Source organism: Rutilus rutilus, assembly GCF_951802725.1.
Source record: "Rutilus rutilus genome assembly, chromosome: 23".
In the NCBI taxonomy this organism is placed as follows: domain Eukaryota; kingdom Metazoa; phylum Chordata; class Actinopteri; order Cypriniformes; family Leuciscidae; genus Rutilus; species Rutilus rutilus.
In genome coordinates, this window is record NC_140233.1 from 7,885,848 (window position 1) to 7,905,612 (window position 19,765).

Below are 19,765 nucleotides of genomic sequence, written 5' to 3' on the forward strand. Positions count from 1 at the left end.
AACATTTTGAAATAATCTTTAGAATTAATATTCAGTACATTGCAGTTAAAATCTGGGATACACTTTATTTTAAGGTTTCTGTATTTATTTAAGTACTGGGTTATTATAATAAACCACATGAACTTACTATAGAGTTATGGGTTAGGTTTGGGGTTTAGTTTCATGTAATTATGCACAGTTTATAGTAATTACTATAGTGACTACATGTAACGTGTGACAAGGACACTGTAAAATAAAGTGTTAGCAAAATCTGTTTTCAATGATTAACTACTTGTAATTATGCTTTCTTTTGATATAATCCGTGTTGACTTAATATTCAATTCATTCTATTTTAATCAATAAATATATTTAATTACTCCCAGGAATAAAGGAAAAGTGTTATGCAACCCTGTTACTGCACAATTTTGTTACATAAAATGTAACAATTCTTACAATTGTGACACCCAAGAAATAGTATGATTTGGACTCTTTCAAGGTGGGAAAACAAATAATTTCATTAAATTTTCTCAATTTTCACAAATATTTGTAATTCTTCATGCACAAACATTCATGTTATTCAAAGAAAATTCAATTTATGGCAAAATAGATTTATTATCAATATCAATTGCTACAAACCAACATTTGAACCCCTACTGAATAATAGTTTAATTTAGGCTGAATTTGCAAATCTGTAACTTGCAATCTTGTCATCCATTCTCGATCTTTATATTTCATCTTAGTTTGCAAATTGCATTTAATCTAGTTAAAATATTCTGATGTTTGATTGATTGATGTTTGATTGATGTGCATTTCCCCCACCCCCACCCCCATATTCTTAACAGTGCATGATTGATGAGGACTCAACGGTTTCGTCTGTTACAACCCCCCCACCCCCCCTGAATCATTACATATGCCTATAGAAAACCACATCAGTTACAAGTAATTGGACTCAGATGGACCTTCCTGTTCCATTAAAGTCATAGTTGGTTCTTTTATCTTGTTTGTACAGGTAAGTCTTTTGTAGTTTAAGTACTTTGTCAATATGAAGAGAGCTTTGAAATGTGAAGCAAATACAATCAGAAGCTTTTGGTCTCGGATTAGGATCTTTGAAAACAACTGAGATTTGAAGACAACAAAGAATAATGTTTGCCGTCTGACAGTGAAGATGGGCTCTCTCTGTCATACAGATGTTAAACACGCATGAATATTAAGCAGATCACCGGCGAGTGTCTTGTGTTTGTATGCAGACACGCGCCATTCCTTCGCGCGCGCTCCGGCGGGTGTTTACTGTATTCGCGGGGAGTTGTGGGAGGAGCGCGCGGGTCACGGAGATTTAATTCGGCCTAATTTGCAGGTCAAAGCGAGGCGGCACGCTCTTCATCCTTTCTTTTCATCTCTCCCGCTCTCCCTTCATCTCTCCCGCTCGTTTTCGCCCCGCTTTTCTTCTGCCTATGTGGTCTTGAAAACATCCAGCCCCCTCCCCCTCCCCCACTGCGCCTTCTTTCTTTCTTTTAGATGTGCTTGCAAAGGCAAATTGAACATACCCTTAACCCGAGTATTAGGCTAAATATTGCCCGGCTGCAGACATTATACCTTCAATCGTGAGGCTTGTGCTACATGTTCTATATAACTTAGTTAGAAAGGATGTTTTTAGAATTTTAACATGAAAAATAGGCAAACTATTATTAATGATTCCAATTAATACCGTTTTAATTGTTTTTAAATAATTTTTACATATTGTTTAAAGTGATTAATATGTGACCTCAATTTCACTTTCCATCATTTTAGATTTTTATTTATTTATTTTTTTTTAAAGAAGCCAGTTCATCAATGACATCATCTTTGGGGAAGTGACATAATTTTGGAGGGGAAAACCCCACTCATAAGCAAGTATGTGTTTGTCTCTCACTTAAACATATTCGATCATATTATGTCAAAATTACAGAAATCAATATATCACCATTTGAACGAACTTCATATTGGGGGCCATTATTTAAGGTATGAACTGAGTGTCATTAAGGTAACATTTTACAATAAGGTTTGATGTATTAACTAACATGAACTAACAATGAGCAATACATTTGTTACTGTATTTATTAATCTTTGTTCATGTTAGTTCATCAACTAACGTTAACAAGTACAACTTTTGATTTTAATAATGTATTTGTAAATGTTTACATTAAAATGAACTCTTTATTAATATAGCCTACTTGAGAAGAATTGTTAATTCTTATTTCATATTAACTTAGCTAGTTAGCTAATGTTAATTAATGGAACTGACTTTAGCTTTATTTCCGTTTAATTTTCTGTTCTTATAAGCTTAACCAGATCAAATAATTCATTTATTAATTACAAAGCTGAAATGGTAATGACCCAAATAATAATGTTATCCTCAATTTTACTAGATGTTTTGTAAGACTAGTTGTGATCATTCAACAGTGTATTGAGTGTATTTGCTTCTGTAAAGGTTTAGATTACAGTAGCCTGCTATTTGAACTATTACAACTTTAAAATGCATGGAAGGAAAATAAATAAATCACAAACTGGATGGGATGCAACATACATTTATACACATTTATTAAAGCAACATCTTTACAATAGTGACAAATATGGCTCGGGATCAAGAAGAAAATATACATTTTTCAACCACAAAAGTATAGCCTACTTGAAATGTAAAAGTGAATAAAATAAATAAATAACTTAAGCCGTTACAAAATATATATACACACTGATATATATTAGTCAACAATAAATAGGCTTACTTGTCCTGACTTTAATTTAAAGTTACTTATCAGTTGTACACTGTAAAGAGCAACCAGCTCCTATTATTAAACCGAACATAAATCAGTACATAAATAAGATTCCAGAATCACATTATCACGTAATAATAACGTGGGTCAGACTCTGATACGTCATTACTTCCGGCCTTTTCCCGCCAGCACGGCACGGACTCTTTTCCCCTTCAGAGGATGCGTTTTCACTCCATGTTTCTGCTCTCCTTGTGGACGCTGTCCGTTTTCTTTCGCTTTCCATAAAAATCTACAAGAAAACAAATTCACAAGATTAAAACCGTGAACAATTTTACATGACTAGTGTTAATGTTACAGTAGTATACTAGTAATAACAGTCCCGTATTGTTTACCTGTAATGCGCATGTCTGTGAGTCTCTTCGTCTGGACGCGAGCGACTGTTTTGCGAGATAATTTTCTTCGGTTACACATGGCTGTCTTCTTCAAAACTTTCATTGAACGACTCCCACATTTTGAGGCATGGGCGATTCTTTCGTCCACAAATGGTTTCTTTGACACGACAGTCTTTTCTCTGTAAAATTCCGGACAGTCCTCAGCTGGACTTTCCTCCCACTTTAAAGCCCCGTTCAGCGGCTGTCCTTCACTGAAATTGAAGTTCCATCTCAGCTGATCCCGTCGGGATATTTCTCGAAGTTTGGATGTCAGCTCTCGCTTCAGCTCGTCGTGATCCACGGGTCCGAACAGATTTCTGCATGTTCCCGTCAGCTTCGGTTGAGGGAGAGTCTCTGTGTTCCTCTGGGGGACCGTTTCCCTGGAAGAGGCCAGTCTTTCCCCGGCGATGGTGGAGAGCAGGATGGTAGACATCGTTGATAGTGCCCAGATCCAGAATAAAACGGGCCAAATGGGTGTGAAAATCCCTGAGAGCAAGAAAAGTCAGTGTGAATTACACCACACGTCGTTATGAATCGTGAAACTCCAGATCTGGCCGTGATTTAATCTCGTCAGATTTAAAGTCCTGCGCCTCAGCAGTGCAAAACCACATGCTCCGCTCCCATTGGTCAAAATTCGCTACCCCTTTGGCTTTGTTTTGTTGTTAGACCCGCCTCTACCCGGCTGTGATTGGTTAGACCCGCCTCTACTTGGCTATGATTGGTTAGACCCGCATACATTCACATGTAATTGGTTGTACCCCGTTGCCTTCCCCCTACCCGCTCACATTGCACCACCTGGAGTAAAATAAGTCAAATTAATGTCAACAGTCTAATTAAAATGTAATTGTAATGCATGTTGGATGCATCCTGTTAATATATATAGCTATTAAAGGGTTAGTGCACTCAAAAATGAAAATTATCCCATAATTGACTCACCCACCTTAAGCCATCCTAGGTTTATATCAATGGGTAAATCACATTGTTTTTGCCTATACATGTAATTTCATGTAATTTTGTTTTTTAAACAAATGAGTCCTGGAGTCCACTACAGAGAACATAGCATAACATATGAATAAAATATAATTTGTCAAAAATTTGTTTTGTTTTTACCATTTGTTTCTTATGCTCTAGTCTAAACAATGTGATAACATGAAAAAATACTCAATTCAAAAACCTTTTTTTCTTCTGGGTCTCAGGAGGAGGATATATAAAATGATCCTGGCTCTTCCAAGCTTTATAATGGGAGTCAATAGTGACTGAGATTTTGAAGCCCAAAACAAGGACATCCATCCGTCATAAAAGTAATCCATACGACTCCAGTGGGTTAATAAAGACCTTCTCATGTGAAGCGATGCGTTTTTGTAAGTAAAATATCCATATTTATAACTTTATAAACTATAATCACTGGCTTCCGGCAACGGCCGAATGCGAGTCTAGTTCCGGCGGGAGAGTGACCTCTGACCTGACACACAACATCGAAAAGAGCAAAACAAAAACACCAGTCACGTATTAGAAGTCTAAAACGAGAATTTTTAAAGAGAAATGTCGGAGGAGCTTGACTTTGTTGCCCAGCCCTATTTGTTTGAACCGCGAGAAGCGTCTATTCTCACCAAGCTTACACTACTAGTACTCATACTTCATGCGTCGGGTTAAGAAGAGTGTGTAAAGTTAGATGTGAATAGCTTATTTTTTAAAGAATATGTGGTATTTATTGCAGCCTATCCCTTTTATTCATAATTTGACCGTTTGATTGGAAATTACATAGAATAAAACTATTGTTTAAGTGATATTTTCCTCAATTTTTAAGATTTTTCTCATAAAATGACCTTAAATTCAATTTAAGCACATTCTTCACTGACACTGATTTATATATATACATTTTACATCTTATTCTTATAATGTATTTGTCTAAAAATGTTTATGGAGATATGTGTGTTATGTGATGTGTGTCACCTGTGCAAAACAAATTTCCTAAGGGATGAATAAAACTAAACTGATGGCAAACAAGTATTTTTAATTATTATTCTATTAACATAAACCATTTTAATTTTGAAATGATTTTTAAGACATAATAATTCATATTTTTAAGATTAGTTTTCAAATTTTAATACTAAAATGTGGGCAGGGGACAATTATAAACTTTTTATAATGATAGTATAAAAGTATAAACATTCCAGCTCAGTGTTAATGTGACCTTCACATAACAAAAAGAAAAGGATTGTTAAAAATCAACCGAGAAATAGTTTCTGTTCGGGTAGTTGCGCTTTGTGAATACTACAACAGCGCCCCCTTTTGATCACAATATAGTATTACGTTACCTAAACTTCGAGATAAATCTTAAGATCAGATATGTTTATAAATGACCTTGTTAATTGCTGGCTTCAGTCATCATATTTATATTCTGTAACATGTAGCCTATGTCTTATTATACATATGGGTCCGAATTGGCGTTTAACAAATACACACAAGTATCCTGAATTCTCAGTCCAAACTTGCTCTACAACAAGCAAGTTTGACCAGCTTTATGACCTGCAGCTAGTCGCCCTTAATAATTATACAATTCATCACATACAACTCTAAATAAGAGAACATGTTTAGACTGGCTAAGGTCTGTGTTTGTGCTGATTCTGCTTTCTGTGAAGGCTTACATAATTGTATGACAATTATCCCAGTATTGCTTTTAAAGCTACTGGTTTAATGTACCGCTTATACTGGGTGATGCAGGTGTGACAGACAGACAGACATCACGTTTCCTGTAATCATGTGACATACTTTCCTTATGGTTATGTAAACCTTTCCACCACACACGCAATCTGTCATCCTACGTGTAAACGTGGAACAGTTTGTTTATTTGAAAGATTGTTTGAGCTCTCGTTTATATAAAGCCTATGCAAATACATAGTATTTAATATTACAACTGTCACATTGCAGCTTCATTAAATGCATTATACATAAACAATAAATAATAAACACAGAGTAGTGTGTTTATAACTGCCTGTGGTTGAATAACAGAGTGCCCTTCATATTTGTGCACATGGTTTGATGACCAAAAACACAAATTTGTGACGCCGCCTTTGGCATGAGCGGAAATGACGCCATGCCGCGCGACCTTATGATGATGGTTATATTTTTCCGAAGTGCATGTCACTGGAGGTGCGCGTGCGTCTGCTGCAGTCTGTAACATCGGTCGATGATGCGGCTCCGTAGCGTTCATATATAAAGCTCGAAGACGTTATTTTCCTTCTGGTATCTTTCCATCTGCGAACGACTGTTGATCCGGTTAATGCGCTCGCGCTCCGTTACCAGCCAGTGGCGGGACGCGCGCGGAGCTCCTGTGACTTACTGTGATTTGAGTTATTTTATGTCTTATTTCAGCCCGGTTTAAATCTCCGCACAAATGTGCTGGTTTAGGGGAGTATTTGTTTGTTCGAGTTGTTGTGATTTATATAGGTTGAGTTAGTTCAGGAATAAATCTCAGCGGTTTTGGGTTAGTTAGGACTGAGTAGTTGTTTTTAATATCAGGTGTGTTATTCAAGGTTATTTTGGTTGTAAGTCACAGCATGGGTCGGTTGGGTTAGGGGTCAGTTCAGCACAGGTCTGTTGGGTTACAGTAAGTTCTAGTTGTCAACTAGGTTGTCACAGTTAGCCTATTGCTTTAAGTTCAGGTTGGAAATTATAGATGTGTTGTGTTAGGGTAAGTTTGGTTCATGTGTGTTGGGTTTAGTTGCAATTGAAATCAAAGTTGGGTTTGGTTTGGTTTAGTCCAGGTTTAGTTTAGCTGTGCCGTAATGGCTAAAGGTGAGTGGAAGAGGTCAGGCACAGATGATCTCCAGTTATCCGGCCGCTCTGAGTGTGAAGTGTTCGATGATGGGACCAACACATTCTTCTGGTGAGTGAACATCTCTTACGTTATGATTATTGATGATTGTTTATTTGCTGATTATGCTCTTTGATTTCAGTGTCTTTCTGTGGTTTCCCCCCTGTGTGAGTGTTATATGTTGTATGTTGTGTGTCCAGAGGCTGTTCGGTAGTATTACAGCTTTGCTCGGCTTTTCTTTATTCTGCAATCTCAGCAGAATGACATCTCCATCCATTAAAGGCTTTGAGGTGGACAGATGCTGACTTTGGACGACACTCTTTCTCACTTATAGTTGTGCATTCATTTTTTGTCTTTGTTTTGTTTCATCGGTAACATATTTTCATGCACCGAAATGATCATCCTGGGCCGAAACCTAAAATTCAGGACGCACTTGGCCGAACAAAAAAACAAAAATAAATTAATAATTAATAGAAAAAACGTATTTAATAATCAATACTCAAATAGCTAAAACTGAGTCGCATAAACATTTAAACTGCACATAAGGCAGTTTTTCTGTAAACCTTTTAATAATGAATTTTTTTCTACTCCAGTTTGTTGGTGAAATATAAATATTTCAGCAACAACTGTAATAACTTGATTTCATGACAGATTTATTCAAACATGCATTAAATAATGAAGACAACACTGACAGGTTAAGTTCAAATGTAATGAATATGTAATATAGTGCATATTTTTAGCCAAATGCTCTTCTCTAGAGTTATGTCTTCTAGCTAGTCAAACTGTGCTACCAGAGAAACACTAATTAAACGTCTGTTTCGGTCACTGAAAATTTTCGGTAGTCAAAATTTCGGTGCATTTTGGATTTTTACGCAATCACGAAATCAGGCTACAACTATAAAAGAAAATAATAATAATAATACAATAATACAGTAATATTAATGCTAATGAAGTTGCTTGCATTCATTGTTTTTCTTTGTTTTAGGTTGTGTCTATTTTTAAAGCTCAACAGCATAGTTCACCCAAAAAATAAATGATTTGAAAATTAATAAATGACTAGATAAATAAATAATTTACAATGGTGTTTTTGGACCCCATTGACTTTTCATTTTTGGGTGAACTGTCTTTTGAAATGCTACGCTTTTCTCATTTGAAAGGCTGTAAAAAGTTCTATCTGTAATTCTTTTCTGATAATATAACTTATATTATTTTGTAGGTTAACAGCCATCATTGTTTTGATAAAAAACTTATTTTTTAGACTTCATAAAGGTCAAAATGCTCCTTGAAAATCAGTTTCAAGAACTAAATCTGCTGTAATAAACTGTTATACTGATCTCCCCCCCTTGTGTATGTGTATGTTGAGGCGTGGTTGTGTTTCAACTGGTATACCAGCCCAGCAGGTTTTGGCTGTGAAAAAACTAAACTAACTTTTGAATACAAGCTCTGTACTCTGATCCTCTTGTTTCGTCTATCTATCTGCAGGAGGGCACATACCCTGACAGTGCTGTTCATCCTGACATGTGCTCTGGTTTATGTGACACTATTGGAGGAGACGCCGCACGACACTGCGTACAACACTAAAAGGTACGGGCGACATGCAGTCGGTGTGTCCTTTACCTTCAGCACTGGAACCAGAACACCGGTTCAGAGCACCAGAGAGTGATACACCTCCAGAAGATAAAGTTAAAGTGGTCTGATGTGGCCAGAAATGTCACATGAGTGTAACTGGGAGGGGCTTGGCAAGTGTCTTGCTTTTTATTGGCTAACAGGATTATGTGTGACATCTGCTGCTGATCACAAAGTCCAGGTCATTGACTTGACCCGCTGTGCTCAAGAGCACATGACCTTTATCAGAAGAAAGAGCAGCTTTTATTTCTGTGTGAATGTCATGTGTGGTATTATTAGATGTGCTTTTGAGATTTAAACCAGCCTCTAAATATTGAATTTTGTGAGAAAACCATTCAAAACACCCTACCAATTAAATAGCAACCTACAAATCAAACACTTAGAGTGCCAGAGTCGGGTTCCGGAAGTAAAAATACCAGTCATGTTTTCCATAGAGGACATTTTTTAACATTATCTTAGGTGAGCTAGAAGATTGTTAATGGATGGAATATACTTTTGTGGAAGCCATCAACACACATTATTTCAGTTTATTTTTTTTAACAGCAGAATTCCTGGGGATAAACTACATTACCCATGATTCTGCAAAGAATCTCCACCAATCAGAAACAAATCGGCCCAAAAGTACTCATGAAGCACTTGGAATGACGTAGAGCCGGTTTCCCTACGCTCTCAAACTACTTTAATATTTGCATGCATGATATGCATATTTTTGCATTGAACATAAAATGTATCGTTTTGTTTTATTGTGTATATTTATTTACAGTACCTTTCAGAAGTTTGGAAACATCACTATTTTTAATGTTTTTGCTCGTCAAGCCTGCATTTATTTGACCAAAAATACAGAAAAAAAATCAAATTTTAGTGAAATTTTAAAATGATGGTTTTCAATTTTGATATATTTTCAAATAAAATGTATTTATGTAATGCAAAGCTGAATTTTCAGCATCATTACTCCAGTCTTCAGTGTCACATGATCCTTCAGAAATCATTCTAATATGCTGATTTGACACTCAGTTATTAATATTATCAGTGTTGGAAACGGTTGTGCTGCTTAATATTTTTTTGGAATCTGTTGTACCTTTTTTCAGGATTCATTGATGATGAATAAGTTAAAAAAGAACAGCATTTATTCAAAATAGAATGGCAGGTGAAAATTCAGCGTTGCATCACATAAATAAATTTTATTTTAAAATATATTAAAATAGAAAACCAGTATTTTAAATTGTAATAATATTTCACAAAATTACAGTTTTTTTTTTTTCTGTATGTTTCCAAACTTTTGACCGGTACTGAATATATTTAGTATTCACCTAGCAATGCCCCAGAACACCTTAATATCATGGCAGAGAATTTTGCACAGGAAAAAATCCTCACATTTTATTTAAGAAATGTAGTTGTGTAGTTACAGTTCCCTTAATCAGTGTTTGTTTTTCATGTGTATTTGTTTGTCTTTTTCAGAGGAATTGTGGCCAGTATTCTGGTGTTCCTTTGTTTTGGAGTAACACAAGCTAAAGATGGTCCCTTCACGCGCCCTCACCCAGGTCAGACCGAGTAACCTTCATTTAAACATAATCTAACCCTAACTCAGTGGTTCTCAATTCCTGTCCTTGGGACCCCTTGCTCTGCACATTTTGTATGTCTCTCTTATCTGACACACTCAGTTCAGTTCATGGAGTCTCTCCTAATGAGCTGATGATCTGGTTCAGGTGTGTTAAATAAGGGAGACATACAAAATGTGCAGAGCAGCGGGTCCCGAGGACTGGAATTGAGAACCACTGCCCTAACTGAAGCTAGAGCGAGAACCTATATTCAAAGATGATTTAACATTAACAGAGGTTTCACATCACCTTCACGTCATCTTCGACTTCTGTTTGTTGGTGTGGTTAACAGTGAGGATGAGATGCTATAATTGTGAGATCCCATGGTGCCATTGGGGAGGAGAAACTAAAAGTAGTGACTTAACCACATGTTTCAGGAGTGTTACAGTTGCTCAGCTGCGTTGATAATAGGTTACCTTTTCCAGTAACATGCTTTCCAAAAACCAGCAATGTAGCATGACTGAACAAATACATCATTGGTTTTCACATTGCATTACAATTGAGAGAGCTGATGCAATAACAAGACAGGCTACCTTGCAAGTAGTGTTGGGAAGTGTTCATTAATCTCAATGAACTAGTTCATAAAAAAAAATTCACACAGTCATTTGAGTCATCACTCAGTAGTGTTCCCAGAAGTACATGATAGCGATGTAAAAACCTAATCGTTTTTTTCTTTGTGTTTTTGAGAATTTTCATGTCAAAACGATCCTCGTTCACACGGATCAGCGAGAATGACTAAAAACGCTGCATTCTGCTGCCTGGCCAGTAGTTGGCGATGTCACAGGCACACGAACAATGAAGATTTGGAGTACAACCATCAAAACTGAACACAAATTTATAGTAGGGAAAGTTTTGGAAAAACATCTAATTGTCATTTTTCTGAATGATCACAATGATTAAACACATTAAAAAAATAATAATACAGGTTTACTGTGCTTGTTTGTAGGGCTACACAATTTTTACGAAAAGTGTGATTGTATATCAATATGAATATTATTATAATTAATAAATGTTAATATTTCTATGATTGTTATTTCAAAAAAATGATTGCACAATAAGAACTAACTAATCAAAGGGCGTGACTTCCGCATGACTGTAGTTGAACTTTTTTTTAATTATAATTGGATAGGATATGGTTAGAGACCCAGAGACTTTCACAGACCCGGCTTAAAACAGAGTTTCAACATAATGAAGCGGTGAGATTACTGTTGTAGCAACTGTAACTCGCTTCCTGTTGTGCTATGAGGGCCGACTCGCTTTGCTGGATGAGCTGGTCCTGGGGTTTTCAACACAGGTCAGCATTCAGGCCTCTCAAGATGACTGACAAATTATAAGTTTGGTTTCCTGTCATAGTGAAAACAGTGTTGAATTTTTAATCCCAGTGAAGTACGCTAGGTTGTTTTAGAGGAGAAGAGTGTCTGGAGTCTGAACATTGAGACAGAGACATATAGAGACTCTAGAGACATAGATGCGAACAAATAGTTGTAGCAGTGAAGTAAAAAATGGCTTCACTAATCTCTTTCCATAATTCAAGCATCTTAAAGTGCCCCATTATGCTTTTTCGAATATTAACTTTCATGCAGTGTGTAATATAGCTGTTTGTGAATGTAAAGTTTTAAAAATCAAAGTGCACGACGAATAAAGTTGGCTCTCGTAAAAGAAAGTACCAATTTTGAACTGCCTGAAACGAGTCGTCGGCAATTCCAGTCTCACTTCCTGTTGCATACCTATGTGACAATGTAACAAATTTGCATAATGCTAGCCTATGGTTTTCACTGGCTGTCAGTGAACGACGTCTACTTTGACCCTCAAACACTGTAGTTGTAGCTGAGGCCTGGAAGAGTTTGGTTCATGTTGTCGACATGTCGAGAAGACGCTGTTTTCTGAGCTGTGAAAGCAAATCCACTTTGCTGCACTTCCAAAGGAGACTCAAGCTCACTGTGTATTAAGTGCTGAGTAAGATCCGGAGCTGAAGTTCAGATATATGGTAATGGACATTTGGTTTCCGGCACGTGCTATAAGCGTTCAACCAATCACAACAAACTGGGCATTCTGACCAATCAGAGCAGAGTAGGCTCTTGAAAAGGAGGAGCTTAGAGAAACTGAATTTTCCAACGAACCGTTTTCAGACTCCTTGAAAATGCATGTAAACCTTTTGTAGGAGACCAGCAAAACACAAGTAGGAGCCTTTACAATAGCATGATAGGGGCACTTTAACTTGGACTCATTTTAAGTTCCTTTTTTACGTATTGACCAAATACTGTGACGTCGTTGTGAGGGCTGAATTTCCAAATGAAGTCAAATTTGAATTGGTTTAATGAATATAATGACTTTGGTGGCTCATGATGACTTCAAGGAATTATTTTTCTAACAGAAACAAAACTCAATAACCAGAATGCAGATGAATTATAGTAGTTTCAGGTCAGAAAGTTCAGATGTGATACAGACAACAAAGAGTTCAACACAAACCCCCAATACTCTCCTGTACAAGATTTATCATTTTAGTTATTAGTGTTTTACTGCATTAGTATTTTTTGTGTTTATGTAAGAGTTTATGGTATGCATTTGTCTCTGCAGCTTACTGGCGTTTCTGGCTGTGTGTTTCTGTTGTGTATGAACTCTTCCTCATCTTCATCCTGTTCCAGGTTCGTTCTCAGCCTCAACAGCACAACCTTACAATACAGTATTTAATTGATATTGTATCATATTTAAATGTGACATTTCTGATTTTTATTCAGACGGTACATGATGGCAGGCAGTTTATGAAGTACATTGACCCAAAGCTGGGTGTCCCTCTTCCTGAAAGAGATTATGGAGGAAACTGTCTTATTTATGACCCTGGACACCCTACCGACCCCTTCCACAATATCTGGGTATGCATTACAACCAACATAATAAAAACAATACCGACACAGATAATAAAGACCCAGAGATAAGTAACCCTATCACGTATAGGGTATTAAATATGCATAGGGATAATGTTCAATCATTTGTACATTACAGAATAAACTCTAATGACTGGTTGGCTGTACATTATCCTGCTCTTACAAGGTTAAATGGACATGAAATATTGAAGTATTTTAATATGAGCAGAGGCTGCAGTGTGATATGAGTGACAAAACTAGTACAGATGTGTAGGAACATCATGAAACAGCATTAATCTTCTGTAATGTGATGCATCACCAACCAACTGAATATTATATTTTTTTTAATGAATTTTTCTTTTAAACTTTATTCTTTTAAATCACAGGTCCTTCAGTTGTAACAAATGTAAGGCAATACATAGTTTTAAGTATCTTAAATGGCACAAGCAAAGTCTTAATTATCATTTTAAGAGGTCCTAAATTTGGAGACAGCATAACAGGAATCGTTATATGGCTATAAGTCTCGTTTTTTTAATGAATATAAATATAGTAAAAATAATTTTGACATGCCTTTGCTTAAAAATGGTTTAAAGTCTGAAATGTGAGGTGTATCATTTTTATATTCATATTTGTCAAAACCTGAATAATTTTATGTTGTTAAGTTATAACAATTATTTAATTTTTTTTATTATTATTTTCCCAACAGGACAAAATGGATGGATTTGTTCCTGCCCATTTTCTCGGCTGGTACATTAAGGTTGGTGTTGATCTCAAGAGCATGTTGGCAAATGAACATCTGCAGACAGTATCAAAAAATTGAATTAGAAACTTTTAGTCATGTGTTTGTTTCTGTGTGTGTCAGACACTGATGATCAGGGACTGGTGGATGTGCATGATCATCAGCGTGATGTTTGAGTTCCTGGAGTACAGCCTCGAACACCAGCTGCCCAACTTCTCAGAGTGCTGGTGGGACCATGTGAGTAAAACACACCAGATACACCCTGTGAATCATACATCGCTCTGTTTTAAAAGAGGTCAGATGACATGAATCTCTCCTGCTGCAGTGGATCATGGATGTGCTGCTGTGTAACGGGTTGGGCATTTACTGCGGCATGAAGACGCTCGGTTGGCTCTCCATGAAGCCGTACCAGTGGCAGGGATTGTGGCACATCCCAACATACAAGTAAAATGCATTAAACGTCTTAAAGGAACGGTCAGCAGGTAAAAACACTGAACTGTCATGACATCCTGCAATTTTTGTGTTAAAGGGGGAAAATTAAGAGAATCGCCTTCCAGTTTACCCCGTACAGTTGGGTGAATTTCGAATGGCGTCCGGCGTCTAACCTGCGAAGATGGCTGGCGGTGTTGGGTATTATTTTCATGGTGAGTCACATGACAAGTGCATACAATCACCGCACAGTGATTTTGAGATAAAAATGACCTTTTTTCCTCCTTATTTGTAGTTCTTGTTGGCAGAGTTGAATACGTTTTATTTGAAGTTCGTGCTGTGGATGCCTCCGGAGCATTATCTAGTGCTTTTGAGGCTCGTCTTCTTTGTGAACGTGGGCGGAGTGGCCATGCGGGAGATCTACGACTTCATGGATGATCCGTAAGTACAGTCTAGAGCTTTTCCAAATGAGCTGCCTCACTAACTGTTGTCTATGTAGGCCGCTACCTTCTAAGGTGACATCACCTGACACAAGCAGCAATTTCATTGAAGTCGGCCTGAAACGGAAGTTGCGATTAGTCTTTTATGTATATGTATATATTGTAAACATGTAAGCAGGAAAGTAAAATCAGTTTCTCTCAATTCTCCCCTTCCATTTTGGTAGTTTGTTGCCATGTATTCAGTGATTGTCTTGTTTGCGAATAATACATGCTGTGCTGTGAAGATTTTGTTGTTTGGAGTGGCTTTTCTGGGACACGCTTGCAAGGCATAAAAATATGACCTAGTTAGGCAGCTCACTAGGAACAGGTTTTTTTTGTGCTTGCAGCAAGTCTAATGTATCATTTGCATTTTAGAAAATTCCATAAAAAGTTGGGCCAGCAAGCGTGGATTGTGGCGACCATCACTGTTACAGAGTTTCTGATCGTGGTCAAATACGATCCCAATACCATCATGCTGCCGATCCCCTTCTTCGTCACTCAGTGCTGGATTCTCGGAATCGTTCTCATCCTTATTTGGACCTTGTGGCGGTTTTTCATCCGGTAATGACCCTACATATCAGTTCTTTAATTACAGTTACTGATAGCAGTATAAATGCAGATTTAATCAATTATTAATAATAACATTTGTTAATTTCTTACACTATCAATTTTTACCTTTTACCAGAAGACCAAATAGTCCAAAAGAATCAAACTGTATTGCAAACAAGATCTATCTATCTATCTATCTATCTATCTATCTATCTATCTATCTATCTATCTATCTATCTATCTATCTATCTATCTATCTATCTATCTATGTCTATCTGTCTGTCAAGTGATTACATTTTTAATCTTATTAATCACATCCCAGAAATCAACCAATCACAGAAATTACCCCCCAAAAATAATTTAAAGTCATTATTGTGTTAAAAAAGAAAAGCATCTAATAAGACATTACAAAAAGTAGCTTTATAAAGAAATATTTTATTTGATTCAACATAGAATTGATTACACAAACTTTTAGGCTACAATGGCCATGTTTTTTTTTTTTCTTCCAGAAGCTGAGAAATTGGCATTTAGATATATTTACAGAAAATGTATTTCAGCTGTTAGGGGTTAACAGTTTAGGACCCAAGGACCAGATGTTTGAAAGAAGACCTGGAGTGAGAATTATAAAAAATTGAAGAAAAGTTTTACTGAAGATAGTTTGCAGTTTCATCAGCAGAAGTCAGCTTCAAGACTCACACGGGAGTTCGTATAGGCCGCCTCGCTCAGTTACAAAGATCACAGCAGTTATAGCCTTCACTAAGGTCTAAGCTACGTCCTTGCTTCAGGTTGAATGATTCTCATTGGCCAAGAAATTGATAAACATAGTAATTTTCCACACATATACAGAGAGACAGAAGCATATCTCCATCGATTATGCAGCTGAAACTCGGACCCTGAAGTTAGGCACGTCGTGACCTTCCAGGTCGCAGATTTGGGTTGCTGGGCACCAGCATGTCTCGAACAACAACTCAGTCAGTCTCCAATAATGCCAGTGGTTCCTTAACCTGTAAGCAAGAAGACTAACACACACACCGACACATAGCTTTTCCAAGGTTGGATTTGGCCAGGCTCTAACTATAAACAGGAGTCTCGTCTCAAAACATCAAGATAATGCGTTCTTTCTCTCAAGGAGAGCTACACTTTAGTCTAAATGGAAAATATAGGCTTAAACTGACAAATTTTCCCTTAAACTATTGGCTTCAATGACCCCTAAATGTTTTAACACGTTGAAGACCTTTCTCAAACACAAAGCAAGTCCCTATTTCATTTCTGGAAGCCGGGCTAAATGAGCAAGCAATGTTACTGCATTCAGATATCAAATATAGACATTAAAGAATACATGAAAAGAACATTTCAGTAATCACACTGGTAACCTCTATAACAAAGTAAAATCTCCAGAGAAGTCATTCAACTCATTTGATATTTAGAAGGAAAAATATTGATTAAAACCTTGATTATAATCACTCATTACATACACATTGAAGCAGCAGTGGACTCCAATTCCCCCCCTTCACAGCTCAGAGGTGGCATAAACTAATTTACACACTGCATTTACAATTTCATAAAAAATGCAATGAGTTAAATGGGTTTTAAATGAGTATTAAAGTGATAGGTCAGCCAAAAATAAAAATTCGGTCATCATTTACTATCCCTGTTGTTTCAAATCTGTACGACTTTTTTTTTTGTGGAACATAAAAAGATCATTTGAGAAATGTCTCGGTATGTTTTTTGTTCATACAATGGAAAGTCACTGGTAGCCAAAACAGTTCCACAAAATAATTAAGATTCATACAGGTCTGAACCGACATGAGGGTGAGTAAATGATGACAGAATTTAAAACATTTTAAGAGAAAAATGTAAATCTCGCAACTATTTCTGCAGCATATAATACTGCAGGTAGGATGTTATCATGCTATTCATTTAGTAAAGCATTAGAAACTGATCCAGCGATCTGACTAAGATGTGTTCTGCATTGACAGTGACATCACACTCCGATACAAAGAGACACGGCGGCGAAGACAGGAAGGGTCTTCGGAGCGGGACAGAGCGCCAGGACACGCCGACGGCAGCAACACGGCCTCGTCTGGCCGAAGCAAGCTGAACGGCAGTATGGACACAGTCCGACAAAGGAAGTCATGAATCCGTCCTTCCACACACAAACAGCCATGCGCTGCACATCACAACTGGACACACGTTTGTGTTTGTAATCCTGTTCAGATCATACCAACGCTCATGGTGTCTGTCGAGCTGCTTCCAGACAGGTGATGCCATCATTTTCTCTCCTCACGGAGAGGGTTGTTGTATATTTAGGAAAACATGTCTTTGTAGCTGTTACATAGGTGAGGCGTTTAGGGTTCGGGGTCCACTGTCCCTCTGGTTTGGGGTTTATTGATCGGTGCTATGCAGGAAGACACATTTCGATGCAGAACACTATGCAGTGAGCTGAGGGTAGAGGAAGTGCACATATAGCCATTTATGAATAAAACAATCCTTTTAAACTTACGTTTAGTGGGTAGCTACACAGGAAAGTGCTACTAAACATCTCGCATAAGCTACAAAACCGTATTTAAAAAGCTATGAGAATGTAATTATTTAATCGGTTGTATTACTTCTGCTATGTTTAGGATACTAAATGAGGTTAGCGTGCCTGTAACACAAGCAACTCACACGTGGACAATCCTTCTGACCATTTTAACAAGGGTCAGTGCCATGATTGGACCAAAATTGAAGAACTTTGTTGTTCAAACCTTTCGTTTGCATGTGTGAATGTGTGCGCAAGGCCATAACAGCCAAAACACTCATCTTGCTGATGCTGTTTTCATTTCTGCAGGGAAACCATAGACAGAACCTTTGGGTGTTTTGGGTCTGATTAAACAAAATAATTAAAAAAAAATCATCCCAAAGCTCATGCTGTCTATGTTTAGGATCTGGTCGCAGTGAGTAAGTTGTGTGCTGTTGTGTTGTTGTGATGGTGCGTCTGTATTCTGATAATGTGCAAGTCCAAAACGGCCTGATCTGGTGTATCAAACGCCATTATAATCTTACTGTGAATGTAAACGTCTAGCACTAGTTCGACTTAAGCGCCAATGCCTGAGCTGTTACTGTGTAGTATCATGTTACTGACGGTGTTTAGGGTTCATTTTGATTTCACTATGAGGGGAAAGTTAAAATCAGTGTATGTTCTCGTCCAAATGATCAGAATGATCTCTCTCTATGAAATCTGTGTGGGACCATTTGATGATCTGTCTGTCTCTGCTTCTAGTGGTTCAAGTAGACATGTTACAGCTGGGAGTTCATATTTTATAATGTTTTCAATAAATAAAAATGGAGTTCTTACTCTTTAACTTTTTTTAATCTATGCAGTGCATGTTTCATTCATACTGGCTCCGGGTTTCTGCGGGTCTTACATTTATTTTCTCTTACACAAAGAGCAGAATGTCTTACTTATACTTATAGTCATGGCATTAAATATTGCATGCATACAAAAAATGATACATAAAAATATCTCTCTCAGTGTTTTTGTCCTGCCTTAAATCAAGATACATTTACTTGAGATGCAAATGTAAAATGAAGTTTTAAAAAATTTAACAGAGTTGAGTTTATGCTTAAAGTAAGAACAAATATCTGTCAATGAGTTATGAAAACTTCCTTTTGAATTAAGTAGATTTTTCTGAGCCCATTGGCAGATATTTGTTCTTGTTTTAATCATGTCACTTCATTTTGATGATACATTTTTTTGACATCATGTTTTATCATTTTGCATCTCACGAAAATGCATCTTGATTTAAGAATTTTTAGACGTTTGTTCTTGAAAAAAAAGACAAAAATACTAAGGAAGAACAGTACTTTGTTGTGATCAGAAGGTACAGTAAAAGTCTTATTCCAGTGGTTGGGAGCAGAGTTATTCAAGCTACTTTTTTTTGTAAAATAAATGGGAAAGTAATGAATATCTGTTCAAACTCTGAAGTGTTGCTTATTATAACTTGTGTTCCTTTCAATATATAGTACTTGCATTTTCTTTACTTGGTGTTAAAAATGGTCTTACATTGAACCTGCAGAAACCCTGCTGGCTGTTTCTGAGAGAATTCATTTTGTAAACTGAAGTATATGGAAAGTAAAGGAACTTGTTCGATTCAAAGCACAGTTTGCAGATTTAATTTCAGGTAAGCATCATCATCATCATTATTTTAGTTTTTGTTCATTTCAAACCACAATTCCCAGTAAAACATACGATTCAGTTAAGAAATGTAATATACCCTACAGTATTTCATCAATTTCCATGTTTCTTTCTAAAATCATGGCTATCCAAGGGAGGGGGATTAGATTTAGTTCTATTTTTTGTTTAATAATTTATTTTAGTTTTAATAACCAAAAGCCAACTAGCCAATTTATTATTATTATTTCAGTTAGATTTCCTTCAAACTGCAGTTTTCAAGAAAAAGATTCAGGGAAGAAATTTAATCTACTCTTTACTGAAGTTCCTGGTTTCAAACTACAAACTGGG

The 19,765-nt window shown here is 36.7% G+C and overlaps 2 protein-coding genes across 3 annotated transcripts; one reads left to right on the forward strand and one right to left on the reverse strand.

Moving 5' to 3' along the window:
• Positions 1–2,528: 2,528 nt before the first annotated feature.
• Positions 2,529–3,776, reverse strand: cdkn1cb (cyclin dependent kinase inhibitor 1Cb). The gene is made up of 2 exons (XM_084397906.1): positions 3,122–3,776; positions 2,529–3,018 (listed from the first exon to the last, which is right to left on the reverse strand). Exons 1-2 carry the CDS (start codon positions 3,591–3,593, stop codon positions 2,957–2,959), a joined length of 534 nt encoding a protein of 177 aa, XP_084254032.1. The 5' UTR covers positions 3,594–3,776; the 3' UTR covers positions 2,529–2,956.
• Positions 3,777–6,251: 2,475 nt separating this feature from the next.
• On the forward strand, positions 6,252–18,610 carry ptdss2 (phosphatidylserine synthase 2). Of its 2 annotated transcripts, XM_084398056.1 has the most exons (12): positions 6,252–7,049; positions 8,460–8,561; positions 10,062–10,144; positions 12,779–12,846; positions 12,940–13,074; positions 13,772–13,822; positions 13,928–14,041; positions 14,130–14,248; positions 14,334–14,448; positions 14,529–14,674; positions 15,088–15,273; positions 17,241–18,610. In XM_084398056.1, the coding sequence occupies exons 1-12, from the start codon at positions 6,949–6,951 to the stop codon at positions 17,398–17,400; spliced, it is 1,380 nt and encodes a 459-aa protein (XP_084254182.1). In that variant the 5' UTR covers positions 6,252–6,948; the 3' UTR covers positions 17,401–18,610. The 2 variants fall into 2 exon arrangements, with proteins under 2 accessions (XP_084254182.1, XP_084254181.1); XM_084398055.1 differs by having other exon boundaries at positions 6,267–7,049; positions 12,779–13,074.
• Positions 18,611–19,765: the final 1,155 nt, after the last annotated feature.

Excerpts from the sequence above, each read along its gene's own strand:
- cdkn1cb (XM_084397906.1), bottom strand. The coding sequence starts at position 3,593 with ATGTCTACCATCCTGCTCTCCACCATCGCCGGGGAAAGACTGGCCTCT. Across the intron at positions 3,019-3,121 it reads CACAGACATGCGCATTACAG|ATTTTTATGGAAAGCGAAAG; the intron begins GTAAACAATACG and ends GTTTTCTTGTAG.
- ptdss2 (XM_084398055.1), top strand. The coding sequence starts at position 6,949 with ATGGCTAAAGGTGAGTGGAAGAGGTCAGGCACAGATGATCTCCAGTTA. Across the intron at positions 10,145-12,778 it reads CTTCACGCGCCCTCACCCAG|CTTACTGGCGTTTCTGGCTG; the intron begins GTCAGACCGAGT and ends TTGTCTCTGCAG. Across the intron at positions 14,249-14,333 it reads TGGCACATCCCAACATACAA|GGGGAAAATTAAGAGAATCG; the intron begins GTAAAATGCATT and ends TTTGTGTTAAAG.